The 20,755-nt window shown below is 37.1% G+C and overlaps 1 protein-coding gene across 1 annotated transcript in view; it reads right to left on the bottom strand.

The window, feature by feature from the left end:
* Positions 1-1,954: 1,954 nt before the first annotated feature.
* SV2C (synaptic vesicle glycoprotein 2C) overlaps positions 1,955-20,755 on the bottom strand; it is a 104,038-nt gene continuing 85,237 nt past the window's right edge. Inside the window, exons 8-13 of the mRNA XM_057406506.1 lie at positions 19,141-19,229; positions 18,015-18,179; positions 15,113-15,246; positions 13,664-13,867; positions 12,566-12,725; positions 1,955-2,887 (exon numbers count right to left, since the gene is read on the bottom strand). Of these exons, the coding sequence (XP_057262489.1) occupies positions 2,704-2,887; positions 12,566-12,725; positions 13,664-13,867; positions 15,113-15,246; positions 18,015-18,179; positions 19,141-19,229 (936 nt within the window). The 3' untranslated portion in view covers positions 1,955-2,703. The remainder of the gene's footprint in view (positions 2,888-12,565; positions 12,726-13,663; positions 13,868-15,112; positions 15,247-18,014; positions 18,180-19,140; positions 19,230-20,755) is intronic.

Below are 20,755 nucleotides of genomic sequence, written 5' to 3'. Positions count from 1 at the left end.
CAAAAATGAAAACATGTGGTTTCTTCTGTAGTTTTTGGTTTTGAATTATGAAGTAGTTCTAAATGCTTTCAGTCTTCTTTGTCTTCAAAAGCCATTGTACTTTTTGTCATTGCTGTCATCAGGATAAGTCTTTCATCTTTAGTGAAGAAGAGAACTAGACCTTATATTCTACTTCAGTTTAGACTGAAAAGAGTTTCCAATTAGTGGTCAGTCAGTTCGGTGACCAAAACAGAAAAATTAACAGTTCTTACTACATATGTTTCATAGCTCTCATACACAAATGCTATCAAGGTCAGTTTCCTGTGGTGTATCACGCATCTAACCAAGACACTAAGTGGTTCTTTATGTGAGATATAAGTGAATAGACAAAGAAAGGATGTGCAGTTCCTATTGTCCAATATTTATTACCTGATACTGCTTTGGAAACAAAAAAAAAAAAAAGAAAAAAGATTCACTACAGAGCAGTCCAAATCACTTTTGTTTGTAACATAAGAAACATTAATGTCTAGATCTCCATAGATCAAGTATGTACCTAAGTATTTATAACTTGAAATTGCATTCACTTCTTTTGTCTTTATATGAGACAAATCTTCACTGCACTCAAGCCCAAACGATTGTTCAAACAGCTTTGATGCTGGCTTGCTTCCTGGTTCAAATCTGTTGAGCGAACTGGCTCACCAGTTAGGGAAACTCTAGCTTTAAGTTTTGTTTCATATGGTGGAAATGTTCGTGGATCTTTTCTTTGTTCTTCTTGTTTTTTTTGTTTTGTTTTGGTTTGGTTTTTTCCTTTCCTGAACACTATTCTTTTTTTTCCCTTTTCCTACCGTAGAACATTCATTTTAATTCTGGACCATGCAAGGTCTGTGTAGTTGAGAATCTTATTCACCTTTACTGATTCCTATTGTTATATTCTACTTCACCCAGACTTGATCGCACACTAATGATGTACTCAGGTTTTATGGTAAGAACCAGCTTTCAGATCAGCAGAATTTTGCATGTAATGAGATTTTAGTGTGTTAGTCTTGAACCATAGCCCTCAAAATTCAAACCTTATTTTTCTGTAGCACATTTTCACCCTACTGGTCAGGCGGCATGAAGTGTTGGATCTGGGTGGTTTTCAGAATAACATACAGAGATGGGCAGAATATATTACTTCAAGCGGACAGTGGACAGCAAGACAATGTAATATTTTACCATTGCTGTTGATGTTTACTCCAAGCATGTACAGAGGCTTCAGATTTCAAAATACGTTGTGCAGTAAGTACAAGAAGGTGGACACATACTATTGAATGTAACAGAGAAAGAGAGCTCAAATATAATCTCATTGGAGAAAACAGCCTTGAAATAATACTAAGGCTTTGACTAGTGGACAGAAGCCACAGATGCAAAAATAAGGCCAGCATTTTTTTCTTAACCTGGTACTTGGTGAAAAATAATCCTTCCTCCTTTTTACACCATTGTTTAGAAATTTAAAAGACATGTTTAAGTCAGATTGAAATATAAAATACTTCATCTCATAAGTCTTGATCATTTATATTCTAAAATAAAAACAATTACTAAACTTTGTTTTTACTATATCATATTTAAATTTTCAACATTAAAAAAATACTCATTAGTTTTCCCTACGTATGCTTTTTTTAATTCAGCTACCTTTCTCACTTGTTAATAGCAGAAAAACACTTCTTGGGGTAACATTCTGGTGCTACAATGTGTAGCACACGCATTTGTTAGTAACTGAAAAATGCAGCTTCTAGAACCAGGAAATAAACAGTGAACTTTAAATGTAATGAATGATGTTCTTATATGGACTTTTAGTGACTCTTTCAATATGATTAAGACAATGACTGACACAGAATGCAGTGATAGGTATTACTACCCAATGCCAAGTTCATATAAATGAGCAAGAGACAAATTAATGACAAAACCCCAAAAATCTATCTTACTATATCTTATCTGAGACCCTGATTTCTTTGGCAATGGTTCAACCACCTAATGAATGTTGTCAGACATAATTAGAAAAAAATACTGATAAATTTTTCCTTATGTGTTATACCAGATTTGTTCTCTGAAACTTGAAAGGGTAGATAGTTCATCAGCTTATACATGTTGTCTTAGCTCCACTGAAAGCAATGCCAGCTTCTGCCATCAGAGGATCTACCCCTTTTTTTGGATAATTTTATAAATGTATTTGTATTGAATTTTTAATGTTAACATTTTAAAGAGATCCTACTATTATCAGTCTTGATGCGGTCTGTAGTTTCCTAATTAATGCTGCGTGCATTGATACATTAACATTCTCTGCACCAATACTGCTAAGTAATGGACTTGTGTGTCTGTACTCGTACAAAAGCTCCAAATGCTGTTGCCGAATTTTTTAAACAATGTGACTGCTCACATTTTAAATACCTTATCATCAGTATTGTTTTTACATACCTGGACATGTCACCAGAAGTGTTCTAAGAGGTAGCTTTACAGTTTTAAGTGATTTTTAATAGTGATATATGCAAGCAAACAAAATTGAAATCTGAAATTTTCATACAGAGGTTTCTAAATCTCTGCCACTCCAAACGCGTTTTGGGTTTGATTTCTGACATTTGAGTACTCTACTAAGCATTGAGAATCTGAAGCCTTTGCACCATTGGTCAGGAGGGTTGACATTTGTACAAATAAATAAATAAATAAATAGTAAATGGCTTTTTCCCATTACATCAACACCTGGGTTCTTGTGTCAGGAAGACGAAGTCCTACGAGACCTCCACATACTAGAACAGTAGAAGCAAGGAGAATAGGGATTGCTTTGGTGATACCAACAAGGGAACCGAATATTAAGTTTCCAAGCACAGCTGCTGCTTTGCATAGTGCATTCAAAAAGCCAAAACCTGTTGCCCTAGAAGAGAAAACAGAAGAAAGTTTAAAAATGGGCTAGAGAGTAAGGCCTTTCAGACAAATCCTCAGCAGGAATAAATCAGTATAGCCCAAACATCTTAAACAGAACTTATGCCAAGAAGGATTCTGTGCTTGTCTCTATAATGCAAAATAAAAGCTCAGCTGTTACAATATTTTATTAAAGCAAATTCATTCTGCTGCCTCAGGGACCAAAATGGGGAATGAATGACTGAATAGCTACGTTCACACCTCCACAGTAGATCAAAGGCCTGCAAATGAAAATTCAGTAATACTTCAAATGCTGGATTGGGAGACAGGAGGAATCAAAAGAGTTCAAAATAGAGCTACTTGGTGATTTTGGAAAGAAGCCATCAGAATAAAAGAATGTTCATCTTGGGGCACTGAATAGAAATGGATTTCTTACAGGTGGTGTACATATTCAACCAGTGCTTTTTCAAAAAAATAAGACCTCTAGTAATAATGAATGTTTGTCTCTTGGAGGCAATGAGAATAGGGTATATAAAAACCTGCTTGGTGCAGGAGTGATATCTGAGAAACTTTGGAGAAAAGGGAAAAGAAATAGAGTGACGACAGAAAGTATGACACAGGCAGTTCTGAGGGGCTTTTGCATTGCACTGGTGTGATTTTAGTAGCCTGTATTAAGTATTTTAGATGCTTGGTAACCTGTGCATAGATGTATTACGCAAACTGCAATTAAATTAATAAATTATGCTTTACTTGACTGTATGACTCATTATTGCAACAATAGCCTCGCCCTAACAAAAATATCTTAACAAAAATATCTGTACAATAGAATCTCAAAAATGTCTCAGATTTCTTAGAAGTGAAAGAGGGAAGGAGTATGTGGAGGTCACACTGTGCTCTCTGAGATAAAATAATATGAATTAGGAAGGTAGCTGTTCTTCGTTTCAGAACAAAATATTTCTTTCCTGTTAAGTATTGCCATTAGAAGGAAAAAAGACATAAACAATATTTTTCCTAGAACTAGTCTCTGACTTTGAAAACAGCAAATCGTGTTGTCAAGGGAGAAGGATCCTCTGCCTCAAGAAACTGCTGGACATGGCCACTGCCCAGAGCTACCAATCTCCTCTGTTCTCCTGCAAACTAGATCTCAAGAGTGCTGGTTTCCTACATCCAGGCCTTATACCGGGGAGAGGTAAAAACTTCTCTCTAGTATAGCTGACCAGGATATAGGGGATTTCAGGATTGTCTGTGCCCTGGCTGTATCTGACATGCTGTGGTTCAGAATTCTACCACTCCTGATAGACTTGAGGACCCTGCACCAAAAGAATGATGAGAGTAGATCCTTCTGGTGTATTTCTAAGTCACTTTAGTTTAAGAAGCACAACTCTAGTTAGCTCATAGAGTCAACTCCAGAATCTGAAACAAGATTCAGAAATGTGCTAATTTGAAGTAACGGTACTTTTATTGTCAAATTCTTAAATCAGTTAAAAAGACATTTGTAGAACAGAGTTAAAACATGGAACAGACTGATTATTGTACCTCCAGAAAGTGTTTCTTTTCCCATTATTATTAAATATTCATTTGTCCATGGTTGCAGACAAAAGCCAACACTCTTGCATAAAACATTATGGAAGTAAAACCAGAAAAGCTGATACTTACTGTTCCAGTGTCAGCTCTGTGTATTACATGCTTTTTCTGACCCCAAGACAAAACACAAGTTCATTTCTTCTTCTCAGTGATCATTATCATAATATATTTATTATTAGTTTGGTGATTAGTCTCTAGCAATCAAAACAGTGTCTCTTTAAAATACCTGAGATTTTAAAAAGTAATTACTATTTGTCTGAAGTAATCATAATTCCTTTTTGTGCTAAGCATTGTACCCATTCACACGCTGCATGCCAATATGTAGCAATATCTAAGGAAGGAGAGATCAGGCATGCAAATGGCAAATCAGAAACTACCCAGAAAAAAGTTGAAAACAAGCAAAAGAGACTCAGATATACCTCCTGAATGTTCAAAGTCCTTACCTACTTGTTTTTTTCTACATTTAATTAAACCTGCAATATTTTTACCTACCTACTGCCAAGAAGAGCTAAACATGCACATCCTGAAAATAAGTAACTTGGAAGTTGGAGGTTGGAACTAGATAATCTTAAGTTCCTTTCCAACCCTAACTATTCTATGAGTCCACCATTCTATAAGCAACATTCTATGCTGCCTGACAGTGCAGACCAGTGATGGCTACTGGAGAGCAAACTGCTGAGGGCAGCAGTTGAGGAAACTTTGGAGGTGTTGTTTATGAAGCTTTCTGACAAAGAAATATTTGCAGCAGCTCCTTGAAAATATGTTCCCCAGAGGAGGAATGGGTAAGTTAAAATTTGCCCATTTTAAGAATGACATTTGAAGGAACTGGTGTAAAGAAGGAGCAGGAGATGCACTGAAGGAAGTAGCCAAGAGCCACCCTACTGGAGTAATCCTCCAAAGCCTATGAGAAGATCAAATCCCTACCACAGAAACATCTATACTGCAAGGCCAGATAAAGCCCAGAATATCTGGAGGAAGCTGATCCAGGATGGGGAAAAGCTCCTGAGTGGGAAGGAGCTACAGACTGATGCATCTTCCAGGGTAGAAGAGAGTGCAGGTAGGAAGAAGGAGCATGAAGAGAAAAGGCTGTTGTAAAATAGACATTAAACAGGCAGGAAGAGGTTAAAGATGACACAGCCAGCCTGGAAAACACTGTTTATGTGATAGGATATAGCAGGTTGTAGCTATTCTGAATAAGTCAGAGAAGAAGGAAAGGAAAAAAGAACTATTCTAATTTCAGCCACATTTATACACAGAAAGTATTTCTGAAGTTGCGGTGGTGGTTGCGGTCAGTGTCTGTACATGTAAATACAATTTCTTCAGCTGCTGGTGCTCCTGTGAAACCAAACTTGCCCCCAAATAACAGTAACAAGAAAAAAAAAACAAAACAAACCACAAAACAAGCATTCATATGCAGAAAATAGACACCTGGTCATCAACAGCCTCAGGATATTCAGAGGTATACCAGAACTCCCTAAAAAATACATATATTTAACTAAAGCAAATTTGGATGGATACATGCAGGAAATCTGTGGAAATGCACAAAAGCACAACATATGAGGATATTATATTCAGCGTTGTTTTATACTGCCTTATAAAGATAAGCTGTTTTACAGATGCTGTTTGCTTGTATCAACTAGAAATAGCAGGATCCAAACACAGTTTGCTGAGCAATTTAAATCATTTCTTTTCCTGTGCAATATATTTCTTTTCCTCTGCAAATAGCACATTCAGGGCTGACAATGTGTTTTAGGTATACTATAGGTTATATAGCCAAGATTACCTTAATAAGGTTTAAAGTAATTCTGTAATACAGTATCTTTTATGTCTGAGTAAAAGTAAGTTAATCTGTTGGCACTGAGAAAATGGCTCTGCTTTGTAAAATGGACTTACTTAATTTTTCCAATTGTAAAGGGTCAATTAATCTAATCCCATTAATATTATAAAATTTTAAACAGAGTAAGACAAAGTAAGCCCATTTTCATTGCTCTTGGCTGTTCTTATGATGCGACATGAATAACCCCGCAGAAGTTCAATCTTTTGATCTTAAAGCAGTTTTCAGGCACATCTTTTTCCCTAAAATACGCGCTTCATTGGCAGGAACAGCAAGAATTTTACAGGCTAAAGTAAAATATTGTTGCAACCTGTTCAGTAGTCTGCTTTCATATCCTTCAATTTTAATGCTGTGTTTGAATATGTATTTGTTGTGTACTTACAGAATAAAGTCATTAAGCAAACTATTGAGCTCTAGGGATAGTAAATTTAGACTTGCTGTGTTTTAAACATCTTTCTTAGAAGAGTGTTTGCGATTCAGATCAGTCAAAATCTGCATTAATTCATGCCTTTATACTTAATCCTGCTGAACCCAGAATAAAAATAGCTGGGCAATAAATACGCGGCAATTCACATGCATGTACAAGAAGAGTCTTCTGTTGCAGCACTAGCTCAGCCTCTGCTACAGTGTTTCAGGAAAGTGCTAAAGTGTACAGGAAGTCTGCAAATGATCAAAGACACTTGATGCGTCACACACATGTATAAATGAAAAAATCCAACAGCGTAAGGCCATTACACCAATTTCTGTTATGTTGATCAGTTACTAGGTGAAGCACTGGCACAAAAATGTCGTTTTGACTTCACGAACAATCCTTATTACTTGTCAAAGGAGTATGGCAGCAAGATTCCCTTGTCCAGCCAGAGAATGTCATTAAAGCCCCTTGGCACATCAGTGATACAATGCTGGTGAAACAGTTTGGAATTGCCTTTAAAAAACCCCAAACCAAACCAAGTCAAACCAAACCAAATCAAACCAATCCAGAACCAAAAAAATTAAACAACACCCCCCCCCCAATCCAAGCTAACAAAGAAACAAAAAAAATCACAATGAGTAAAACCAGTTACATAGTTTAGTATTGATAGAAGAAAAATGCAGCAGTCTTATAAGTCTTGTAAAACTGTCAGGTCTGATAGAAAGATGCATCTTACAGAGAATGAATTTTCCCCAGTGTATTTTACCTCTTGCTGGGAAAGCTGCTACGAAGTAAAATGCTCATCTTCCTTTCACCCAAGCCCCACACAAAAATGATAATAGTCCAAACAGTTAAAAATAGAAGGATTATCCAGGCCTTCAGAGTAAAAGAGCTTGTTCCGTGATTGCCACATATGTTCCTTCTTAGACAGGTACGTATATTCCCACATATAATACTTCAAGACCACCTTTCCATTGCTGATAGTTAGAGTACCTAAACACTTCATGGTCCCATAGTGCTACTGAATGTGTGTAGCACAGAAATTTGGTAAGTTTCTTGCCAGAGCTAGTGTGAAGCCTACCAGAGAAAATTATAAAAACATCTGAATATAATTTTGTGGGTGTTGATAATATGCAAAGACTATTACAACGACTTCTGAATATGCTACAAACAATTCTCTCATGTCCGAACATCTCAAGTTCGTAAAAAAAAAAAAAAAAAGAAAAGATGGATATCATATTTGGGTGAATTACAGCATTCAGTGTGCAAGTAAGTAAAACTGTGGTATTTGTCTCCCTGCTTCAACTACTGCCCAAAGCCTCCTATAGGTTTGACGTGTCATGCCTTAAACAAATTAACATGAAATTCCAGCAAAATGCAATTGAAGCACATCCACAGGATGGCAGTAGAAAATAACTATCAGGAGGTCTGCTGTAAGTCTATGACTGTTGTCATGACTCAAAAGAATAGGAAACATCTCTTCTAACAGCCACAGCAAATCAAAGTTGAACTTAAATACCCTACAAATAACATTTATTACTCTGGGAACAGATTCTCAGGGCTCAAGAAAAGGAGAACAAGAAATGTAACTAACTAAAGATAGGTGACTTAATTACGACCAAGCCCTTCTGAGCTTGTTTCTGAGGTATTAAAAAAAAGGCAAAACAAGATGACTTCATTTTATAGCAAAACCTGGATTTTAAATATTCCTGGCCAAGATTCAAAATCAGATGTCTGGCAGCTGTAATAAAACTGATGAATTGTAGGTTATCTGATACAATCTGACCTTGATTTACTTTGCGGGAGTTGACCTACTTCTATTCCACTTGCTGTTTGGGTTTGGGTTACTGGTTGTATCTACTCCTTGACAAGAGTCTGGCCTTAAAAAGTTTGTGCTTCCCAAGCTAGTTCACAACAAGATATTTATCACTTATGTAAAACTAATGATTGCATTTTAAAGTCATAAAAACCTCCTGTATGTTAATTCTTCAGAGAATTTTAACTCTCTTCCATTCATATTTATATTACAGGCAGAGGTAGGAAGCTACAATGTTCTTGCAAGCCCCTTGGGCACACATTACAACACAAGCCATAATGACCTCATCACACAGTATTTTTTTTCCGCATCACTCTGCCAGTGCAGAGAACAAAGACAGCTTGAGGGTAAAACACAAACTTGGTTTCCTTCATCTGCTGCAGAAATTTGGAAGACGCACTGTGAATTAGGCTGGGGACTGCAAGATGAGAAAGCAGTCTCATTGGTTAAAGTATTTGAGTGCTATCAGAAGAAAGTATACAATCACTACCCCTGCCACAAAATTCATATATGACGTGAGCAAGTCACATAAAACTAACTAAATAGTCATAAAGTATGCATTTCACATTTTCTGGATGTTCAGCTTAGCACCTTCAGGTTTGTGTTGCTGAAGCGCTGAGCAGTGGAAGTTACATTTCCAGACATTCCCTCATCAAAAATGCTTAGGGATAGTTGGTACCACATGTGCCAGTCCACAGGTTTCCTTTCCTAACAGACAGTGCTAAAGTAAGTTTTAACAATCTATTTTTCCTCTGTGCCTCAGTTGCTACAGCCATCACCTCTTTCCAAAGCAGTGTTTGAAAAATATGGAAAGTTTATAAAAGAGTACGAAAGCTCTCTGGAGCATCCAAAAATGATTAAAAGACATTTAACAGATCTTCTTGAGAGCAGAGCTATGGAATATATTGGTTTGGCCTTCAACAGCTGACCAAAGGCTTCTTAGAATGTGCTGATTAGTCCAGAATACCACATTAAGAAGAAAAGGTAAAACAGATATGATGAGACAAAAGATGACTTAAAACAAGTTCTTCACATTGTGGAGCTGGGTTAATTTAGTTGCTTATTGGAAATCATCTGGTTCATAGCTAGTCATCATGACCATCCTTTAAAATTTGTGTATGAAAAGAAATATCAAAAGATTATTTATCACCACCATGAGTGTCATCTGGAAGACAGAAAACCACCTAGAACTACCATTAGTAAAGTATCTTCAGCTTTTAACAGAACTTCATCATCTACCTGACAACCACCTGAAATCTATACAACCTTGAACATATTTTAGCAGTTGTGTAAATAAACTGAGATTGTATACAGAACATGCAGGCAAAAGCTATGCTAAAATAGCATAAAATTTGATAGTGCTCATCAAAAAGACAGGACAAACTACTTAATTACCTCAAATCCACACACTAGAAAATTAATATGTGGTTACGTAGATCAGTGTGAATGCATACAGAAACCAAATCTATCAAGATTTTGAAGCAACCTTAACTCTGCCTTGCAGGCAGCTGATGAAGAAGGAACTGAGATGTGTGCTAGATGTGTGTGTGTGTTGCATATAGCACATTTCCAAATTGCTCACCACACCCTTACCTGGCAAAAAGCCAGTATAGTCCCTAAATAACGTGGAGTACAATTTATGAAACACCTTTTGTATTAAGCTGCACAATACTGTCAAAGTCCCACTGATTTGGCATCTGGCTAGTCTCCAAGAGGAGTTGCACAGGAGGAAAAGCAGGGGCTACCCATCTTGGTCTCTAGTGCATGGCAGCATGAACTAGCCTCCTTTACATACTTTTCTTCCAGTCCAATCTCCAGCTGCACTTTGCTGCTCATTTGTGGTCATTTCACTGACTGGGTGTACAAAAATGTGTCTATTGGAATAGTAAAATAGTGACAGAGTGAGCAAAGCTTTTGTGCCTAGATTATCTTTTGAGAGGAAGCTGAAAACCAGGTTCAGGACCAGATTCTCTCTGGATGCAGCTTTCCACTGAAACAGATCATCATTATAAGTATGAAGGACCTCATGTGCAAAAGCAGATCATACAGCTTGTTGCACCATATATGCCTGGGAAGGCTGCTCAGCCCTACACCTACTTGCAGAAGGTGAAAATTCCCAGCAAAATATGGCAAGTTATGGCGAGTTATGACCGGCTGTGGAGATAAGAAATCTATTAGAAGGGAAGACAGGACCATCAGAGGTGGGCAGTGACGGCTTATAAACTGCAGTTGGTCTGGATAAAAAAAAAAGAAACAAAGAAAAAAATCCTGGGAAGCAAGTTATTTGAGTCCCTGCAGGTATTAGTTTTCAAATAATTCTATGAAACATGAATAAGCTTTGCCAAAGTCTAAAAAACCACATCTAGGAAGTGACTTTTAGAACTCAGAATTTTCTTACGATCAGCTGGCAAAAACTGGCAGTGACAGTTCCATCACTTTTAAAATTCTGAAAAAAACACCTCATCTACAGTATGTGTGGGCAGTGCCTTTCCTGGCACAGGTAGACTTGGCTTACCAGCGTTTTTATATTGATAATACAAAGGGCTAAGCCCCATCTAAGTTGTTGCAAAAAATGCCAACAACTCAGCTGCAAGTAAATTTCTGAAGTGGAGTTCCAGAAAGCTATTATTGCACACATAAGCTTTTTAAAAATTAAAAATGGGGAAGAGTTTCTGCAATCCCCAAAATAGCAAAAACTATTTGAAACAACTATTATCTACCAGTATAAATGATCTGGAATACATGTCAGTTACATTCCTTTTATCATTCCTAGTAATGATTATTTTTGCTTCCATTAACATCAATGGCTTTTCCAGTTGTTTTTTCTTCACTTCATTTTAAGAAAATATGTATCATTGCTACATTCAGGAATGCAAAAAAAAGATAGCTATTTCTATATATTTATTAGAATTATATTATAGAGTTTAGATGATGGAATAATTCTTGCCAAGAGAGCAATTTTCTGAGGTATAATATAAACACTATCTCTCAATATTAAAGCTTAGTTTTTTTGATTCGTAAGTAGCCTAGTATGGTTATTCAATACAAACACAACAGTGCATATCAATGTCTTGCATGAAGAAGCATATACTTTCATAATGCAAATAAAAAGAAGGCGTCATGCATTTATAAACTGGAGATATTTTTTGTCATATTTGAAACTTCTAGTGAATGACATAATGAATAGGACTGTGACAGGAGAAAAAGCACACTGTCCCTAGGCAGAAGCCTGAGCAATTTTGCATAAAATTTGTTTCAGGAGAGAAGGAAGGAGAAATATCCCAGTTTTTCCAAGAAAATGTGTTCTTACACATGACATACAATAGCATAAGACTCAACTCTTCTTCCTTTATTCCATTAAGTGACATAAAATTAGCATGAAAATGTTTCTGGGAATAAAAGCCAAACCGTGTCATCTAGCAGCAATGCTTGCAGGACATGAAAACTGCTCTGAGTTTTCTGGTAAGAGCTCTGAAAACTCAGGAACAGTGCCTGAGACATTTTTGTATCCTCTTAATGCTGAGTATGTACACTTCTAGTGACCCTGAATACAAATCTGTAGCAGACTGATTAACAGCTCAGCATGATTCAAGCCCACAGTCTCATCCAGAAGATGATGTTCAGCTCCAGACAGTGATTTTTATTATCATCCCCACCGTTTCACAGCTGACAGACTAATGTAGCTTTATTGCTGTTTCGGACCAACAACTGTCTTTATAGCCAGCTGCACTAAGAGAAACCCAGAAATATTCCATTATTGTTTTCAGAAATACTAGTCATTAGCTGTGTTTTAAATGAGAGTAGCAGTTAGACCTTTTTTTTTCACATGAAGTTACATTTGTGGTATTTTCCTCATTAGGTGATGTTTGATGCAAAATCCCAAATAGCTCAAAACCACCTTTTTTCCCCTTTGTAAGTCAAACTATTAATTCAGCCCACTCAAAATACCACTCACCTCTGTAAAGCTCATAGGTAACCATTTCCAATTACCATTTCTGCTGATACATAGTGTCAGTAAAGTTAGGGGAGATGTATGTGCCCATACCTTCTGTCAGTAGGATATAACTCCACAGTAATAACATCTAGAGAGTTCCATGCTGAGATGGTGAGGCCATTGTAGAGGCACAGCATACCTATCATCATGGATTCACTGGTCCCAAACCACAGGAAAAAACAGCTGATGCCAGAGAGAACCATGGAACCACCTAGGTTTGAAACAGGTAAAACGAGCATGAGGCGGAGCTGTATTTTTAAAATTACCGTTTTTTGTTTTGTCTGATGTTTCTAAACACACAGTGCACCTAAATAAATGACACATATACTTGAGTTAAAGAGACCTCCTCTGCTAGAAAGACCAGTCAGGCAGACTTTTCATAGGAAAAAAAAAAAAAGTAACTCCTCAAGTATTAGGATATATCATAAAGTATGTAGTATAAAGTTTATTGAAACCCCCTCTGAAATCCATAATTAAGCTATTCAGGGAAAACAACCCCATTATCCCTTGTTTATCATCTTCTGCAATTACATGAAACTCATTTAAATATTGTAGCAATAAAAACACTGAGTGGGAATTGCACTTATATAGAGATATTATCCTAGAAAATATACTCACTGAACTACCACATAGTTATTTAAGTAAACCAGATTTAAGTAAATTGAAAACAGATTTGTCATTGACGATAATCCACGGGAATTATCTTTCAGTTGTCTTACTTTGCAAGGTAGATAACAGCAAAGGACTTCTGACTCTTCCAAGGGGCTGCTCCACTAGCTGAGGAGCATCTCAGCACATCTCACCTGTGCACATCTCTCTTTTCTTTCAGCTGGAGCAGAGAGGAGCCAACGGTCATCACTCTCCAAAATCTCATCTCAAATGCCTAAATAATGGTTTTGTAATATCAATGTGGAAGAGCAATGACTGATACTGTGGCTATAGCAGAACTGGTTACAGAACCTTTTGTTCCCACAGTTTCTAAATTGGTGACGCTTTAAAATGGCACTTATGATGCCACAGAAACAAAGTATCTGCAGAAGGAATGTTCTGCGTCTGTCTGAACTAAAGTCTTTAAAAAGAGCATGTATTACTTTATCAGGAGAGCTTTAGATTTTGGTGTTGTTCCCTGTTTTAAATCAAAGCCTCTACCTAGCATCGTTAACCGTCCAATTCTATCCATCAGGAGAGCGGACACAATATTCCCTGGTAACACTGCCAAGGTTCCCAGGAAATTAACAAAGTAAATCCAGTAGGCACTGTAGTCGTCATCAAAAGAAATCTGGCATCCTGTCCTGATGTGGAAAAATGTGCAATTTATCAATTCGCTGTCAACAAATTTATACTGCTCGAGATCTGTGAAAAGAAGAAAAAGGGACATTTCAGGTAACAGCTGACTCCATGTGCCGCATTTGAGTAGAAACATTTCAAGTTTACACAACTTTAATGACAATTCTGAGCTTTCATTGCTTCATAAAATGGAACTAGTTATTGCTGCTAATTTTGATACCTTTTTATCTTAATACAAAAATATGCAAAGCTCATGAAAAAAAGGATCTAAGGCCTTGAGTTAGGCAGGATAGACTACTGAATTTCAGTTCTGCTTGGACTGTATTTGGTTAAGTTCTTTCAGCACCAGCTGGTCTTGCATAAAAGGTACTGGATATCTGCAAGTTTCTATCACTCTGTTTTGCTTGGTATCAGATCTTCTGTTTCCACATCAGACAGCCTTTTAGATGAGACTGCAAATTACGGTCAGTTTGGTTTGACTTCCTTTATAGTGAGACATTCATACAGAATTCAGATTAAACTAATTTTCATTTCTGAGAAGGCCTCATGGTCTTCAGCTCAAACACAGATGAGCTCCCACATGCCATTCTTCCAATAGCATTTCAGAGATCTCTTCCTAAACTTCCACTTGCTTTCCATTCCTCCTGTCAGCCTTATAACCCTGAATCATGAATACCTTCCTCTCATGCAAAGAAAGATGGGTGCCACTTGCTTTGAAACCTAGGTCTATTAATAGTATGACTGATGCAGTTGCTTGAAACTGGTAGGAAGTGCCCCATCTTTTCCACAAGCTTAGCTGGCCATGTTCTACTTTCAGTTATGATTTAATAAAGTGAGAAAAAAAGAGTCCTCTGTTTAACGTATGAAAATATGCATTCCCATTTTTGTTACAATACTTAGGAGAGTGGGAATGATTATAGATCAGGTAGGTTGTATCATGAACTCTGATTCCCATGTCACAGGAAGCACAATGAACAATGTATTTCACCAGTCCTATTTAGATGAAGTAACCTCTCCCCCCAGGTTAAACCTACCAGTAAAGCAATAAATATATTTTCTCCCTTCCAGTGTGAATCTCTTTAGAGATATTAATATCAAAGAGAAGTTTATTATCTGAGTCAATATTAGGCCTGATGTATGCAGGTGTGATCTGATCCTTTCGCTTTTCTGTTACATTACAGAGGCCTGTTGCTTTTTTATAGCTTTCTATTCCCTACAAGAGGGCTTTTAGTATGCCTTATCAGAAATCCAGAAATTACAAATGTGAGAACACACAGCTGAATGGATATTCAGTGTTTTTTCTCATAATACCTGTGTTGGAGAAGGTGGTATTCACGAAAGTACAGTTCCTGAAGTATGTGTTCAGTGAAGTAATATCTTCAAACACACAGTTCTTAAAAAGTGAATCTTCAAAGGTTACTGATTTAAACTTCATCATAATAAACCTGCCCAGTAGAAATAATTTCTGTCAGTCTACCTTCATAGGTTAGAAAGAGCAACAGGTCAAGCTGACGCAGCTGTACAGGTCTAAAAAATATTAACCCCAGTAACAATGATTCCTTAAAGGCATTCTGGGGATGTAATTAATGATTACCTGATTCTAGAATACTATTGTTCAGAAAAAAACATTAATAAGAAGAATAGCTCCATACAGCTACCGGCCACAACAATTCCTTTGATAATATTTCAGTTATTAGTTGTCCTTAATGATCAGCAGAAAACAATGTCATGACATAAATGGAATAGCCTTGGAAAATAACTATTACTTATAACTTGACATTACAGTCAGAAACTGGGAGATCATGCTCCAGAAACTCAATATCTTGGAACAAACAATCGCTCGCTAGTACCAGGAAGCTGGAAGAAAAGAATATTTTAAAGAACTTGTATCTTTCCAGACGGACACAGTGAGTGTTGTATTAGCCTCAAATGCAAAACAGGAACACAATGATTATATTGCCAGTTACACAGCTACCTATCTAACTGGAAGTTTATGTTTATTCCCCCTGTGCATGTGAGTGCAACTTCAATTACTGTGTACATAAAACAGGTATAAGCAAATTTTTAGTAACTTTTTCTTATTTCTGAACATCCCTCTTCCTACTGACCCATATAGCTTCTGGAATTTGATCATGACTGTCATTCAAGTAATTCACAGAAAAAGTCAATGATGAAGTGCATTACTAGCAATAATTTTCTACCTCGATGTTAATAGAATAAAAAAATGCTGTCAGCCTTTTTTAGTATAATTCTAGAAAATAACATTACTATGCTAATAATTAAAAAAAAAAGAGATGTAGAAATACATCATTATTTTTGTGATGTCTTCTATTTCACATGAAGGTGTGGAACAAGCTCATAGTTTTGCTGGCAGATTTCACTCAAAGTGGCAAAAGTTTTAAAAGCAGTGCTTTGTTATACAGCTGTAAGAACTGCTAAAATGTCAAAGCCTTCAAAACACAGACCTGGCTTTGCTCTAATTAAACATGGTGTGACTAGCTAAATAATTTTCTTATTATAAGACTGATAGTAACAATAGGACAGAAAATATGTTACCTACAAAATAGTAGGAATTAAACTCTCACCAATAAAGTTCTTGGAATCTTTATGAGAAAGGAGAGAAAAGATGACCATGTTTGCTACAGGAAAAGATTTCCAGCTAATGAATTCTCTTTGTCTATTGGTCAGAAGAATGGTGTTTTCAGCCCATTAGTTTCATTTACTGTATCATTTCTTATTTGTGACAGACTGATTAAAATCAGTGTTTAGTGTCAACTCATTATCATTTTTCATATGGCACTTGCCATTTCAAAATGTAGCCTAATTCCAGAGGAGAACAAAGAAAATTTAGCAATTAAATTAGTCAGTTGGAAAAGAAATGACAGACTACATGTCCTACATTCTTCTGATGCACTTTCTAGCTTTGGATAGGAAATATGACTATATTAAAATTCGTGTTGCTATGATTTGCATTAAAACCCAAGAGAGATGTAACAAAGCAAAAAGTCAAGTACTAATGGATCTTCTATTTAAGAAAGAACAGGAGGGAAATACACATTGAGGGTGGGTGGAGTATTTAAATCTTTGTGGAGGAAGAATATCAAATGAGCTAATACTTCTGTGGAATATGTTTTGGTCATCTCATATAACTGTCAGAGGCTTCTTAAATTTGCACATTTGAAAGAGTAAGTTAGTGTTTTGGAGCAGATAAATATTAGATCAAGTGTTTTACAAGAATTTTCAGTTTAAATTGATAAGACCCCAGCTGATGGAGTGCTGCCGGTTACTGACAGTAGATAGTTCTTTGCTTTTAGGAGAAAATTTACCTCCTAGAAAGGAGTGAAACTGGAAAGCTATGGCTAGTTTGAAAATGAGATAACTGCATCTTTTTTTCTGAAGTGCATAAACTTCCAGTTGTGTCAAAACTCAATTTCTTATAATTTTAAAAGCCTTGTATTACAAAAGCCGGTAATTTTATTCACCTAGATTTATTTTCCTATGGAAATAGTAATTACTTAGCATCACAACTCCAGCAGACCAGTCACATGGTTATAACTTAAGAGAAACCAGATACCTTAACCAGCTGTGTTTAATTTTCCCCTAAGTTCCCTAGTTATCTGTGAAGTCCAGCTAGAGCCTTAATATGTTCAGATTCAGTTGAAAAAAAAAACCCAACAAAACAACACAAAAGTCATTGCCAACGTGTTGTTTCCCATTCAGATCTGTTTGTACTTTTTATTGATTTATGGTAACATTTAGGTTTTAGTTTTCTGTGGTAAGATGCTAATGTCTCAATGTTCAGCATTTTCATAGAAGCATCTTTCATTCATGTAATAAAGAATTAGCAACAGAGATGAAAGTATGTCCATTCTCAGGCCCCTACAGTATGCTGCATGTGTTGGGTCTGAAGATCTTTGAATCCCAATGTGAAAGGACGTACTGTTAATTTAGGCTTTTTGGTCTATTTTTCAGGATGACAAGGAAGCTATGTTTGCTTGGGGGATCCTCACACAGGAACCACTAGGACATGTATAGATTTATTTCTCCTCATGCTCCACAGGGCACAAGAAATCAATATCAGGAATAAATTCCCATTAAAAAGTAACAAAAGCAAGTATCATTAGCTGATGGAGAAAAAGATGAGATTATTAGGACATGCTTTAAAATGTCATTTTTATTCCAGCTAAGCCAGTATATTAGGAAATCTCTAAACCTGTCATTGATGTATTCTCCATTGCTGTGAATCTGATTTTCCAGTGTGAAGTTGAAGACGAAATGTGAAACCTCCTCATTGCGGAAGTGTTTCACTCGGGATGCGTACTCGTCTGACTGCAGATGTTTAATGACGTCGGGAAACCAGACAGATAAGCCATAGTAGCTGCAAAAAACAGCAAAAAGGTCAGTCGCCAGTCTTACTTATTGGGAAATCTGTCTAAGTTGAGGATGAGCAGCTCTTATATGATGGAGCAGTTGTTACACGTCCTGGTTTCAGCTGTAACAGTTACTTATTCTTTCTAATAGCTGGTGCAGTGCTACGTTTTGGCTTTAGTCTGAGAACAATGCTGATAGCACACTGATGTTTCAGTTGTTGCTAAGTAATGCCTGCTCTAAGGACTTTTCAGTCTCATGCTCTGCCAGTGAGGAGGGGCACAAGAATCTGGGAGGGAGCAGAGACAGGACACCTGACCCAAACTAGCCAAAGGGGTATTCCGTACCACAGCACATCATGCCCAATATATAAACTGGGGGGGAGTCATCTGGAAGGGACCAATCACTGCTCAGATCGGGCTGGGTATCAGTCAGCAGGTGGTAAGCAATTGTATTGTGCTTCCCTTGTGTTTTCTGAGCTTTCACTTCTTCTTTGTTGTTTCCTATTATTATTATTATTGCTATTGTTGGTATTCTTTCTACTATCAGTGCATTTTACTTTATTTTGGTTATTAAACTGTTCTTATCTCAACCCATGGGTTTTACATTCTCTCTATTGTCCTCCCAGCCCACCTGGGGAGGGGGAAAAATGGGGGGTGAGTGAGTAGCTTCGTGGTGCTGAGTTACCAGCTGGGTTTAAACCATGACAGTCCATCATAGTAGAATCCACCACAAAAATAAAAATATTGAGAGATGCTGACACCAGGAGATAATCTTTTCTGAAGCAAATGTTTTTGATGAGGTAAGCTTGCAGTAAGAACAGGCTAACATAGATATACATTTTGTGGAAAGATAAGGGATAAAACCCTTCTGAATAAAAAAGATAATCATAGTGATAAAAATTTGCATGCAGATGATTCTTCTGTCCTTCAAGTCTATCAAAAATTATTTAAGATTTCAACCACTCTTACCCAAAAGACAGGGTGAACCATACAGCTGTAAGTTTGATGGTATTATCCTTCACTGGGTAGTTGAAGCATCTCATAAATGTCAACCAAATCTGTAAATCATTAGGAAATACATTTATTATAAATTGTATTTTGAACAATTTTGTTAAATGATAAAACCTTTTTTGATTCTGATTTGCTTGCTTCTTCAGGGCCTCTGAGATAGGAGGTAACTCTATGTTAATCACAAGTCATTGGTCACATAAGTATGTTAATCTCCAGATATAGCCAAGTTGTGCACGTTATATGACTTTTGACTTCTTTTCATAGAATCATTGAACAGTTTAGGTTGGAAGGGACCTTTAAAGATCATCTCTTTCCAACCTTCCTGACACAGGCAGGGACGCCTACCACTAGATCCAGTTGCTCAAAGCCCCATCCAAACTGGCCTTGAGCACTGCCAGGGATGGGGCAGTCACAACTTCTTTGGACAGCCTGTTCCAGGGCCTCACCACCCTCATCATCAAGCATTTATTCCTAATGTCCAGTCTAAATCTATCCTATTATGGTCTAACATTCTTACTCCTTCTCCTGTCACTACAGGCCTTGGTGAAAGGTCTCCCTCAATCTTTTCTATAAGCCCCCTTTAGGTACTGAAAGGTTGGTATAAGGTCTCTCTGAAGCCTTCTCTTCTCCAGGCTGAACAGTCCCAACTTTTCAACCTTTTCTCATAGGACACGTACTCCAGCCCTTAGATCATCTGTGCAGCCTCCTCTGGACTTGCTCAAACAGTCCATGTCCTTTTTACGTTGGGGGCCCCAAAGCTGGACACAGTACTGCAGGCGGGGTCTCACAAGAGCAGAGTAGAGAGGCAGATCTGCTGGCTATGCTTCTTTTTATGCAGCTTAGGATGTGATTGGCTTTCTGGGATGCAAGCACACATTGCTGGCCTATATAAAATTATTTACACACCAGTATGCACAGTGTTTATTAATTCACCCTCTGCTCTGATCACCTCAAAATTTCCAATATCTAGGCAACTTCATTTCACTATGTCAAATAAACAGAGATCTTGTAAAAAATGTTTTCTTCTGACTTCCCAGTATTACACTGCTTTAAGTTTAGATAAACTATATTCCATAATTCAATAGTGACACAGAGTTTGATCTGTCATAACCTACCGCAGCTAGAAACTGGTACTTTAACTCTATGAGGAAAAGATGGGACTACCTCCAGGTCAGAGACACTACAGCAGAGCCAACTGAGAATGGTGGTCTCTCCCCTCTCTCTCATCTCAAGATGATTTTCTCTTTTTGAAGAGACGTATCAGCCTGTCTAAGGAGGTTTCAGCGCACATTGTGCAACAAGGAGCTCTAACCCAGGGTCTAGTCCAGTGAGATAACAAGCATGTGAGACAGCCGCTCTGTAACTAAGTGGTTTAGTTTTAAAGGTGGTTTGGTAACAAGGCAAAATCATAACATTTCAATCTTCAACTACTTCATTTGTGTACAAATAACTATAAAAGCAGACACCTTCTGGGTTTGTTTGGTTGGGTTTTTTTTGTTTTTTTTTTTTATAGTGAAAATGCCATTTTTCCAAGCCAAGCAGTATTGTGACAAACCTTGTTTTACAGCACTTT

This window comes from Pezoporus wallicus, unplaced genomic scaffold (genome assembly GCF_028554395.1).
Source record: "Pezoporus wallicus isolate ANWC-B61680 ecotype Strahan unplaced genomic scaffold, APGP_CSIRO_Pwel_v1 contig_2975, whole genome shotgun sequence".
NCBI lineage: Eukaryota > Metazoa > Chordata > Aves > Psittaciformes > Psittacidae > Pezoporus > Pezoporus wallicus.
The sequence above is the reverse complement of the archived record's forward strand: the minus strand, read 5'-3'. Positions and strand labels throughout refer to the sequence as shown.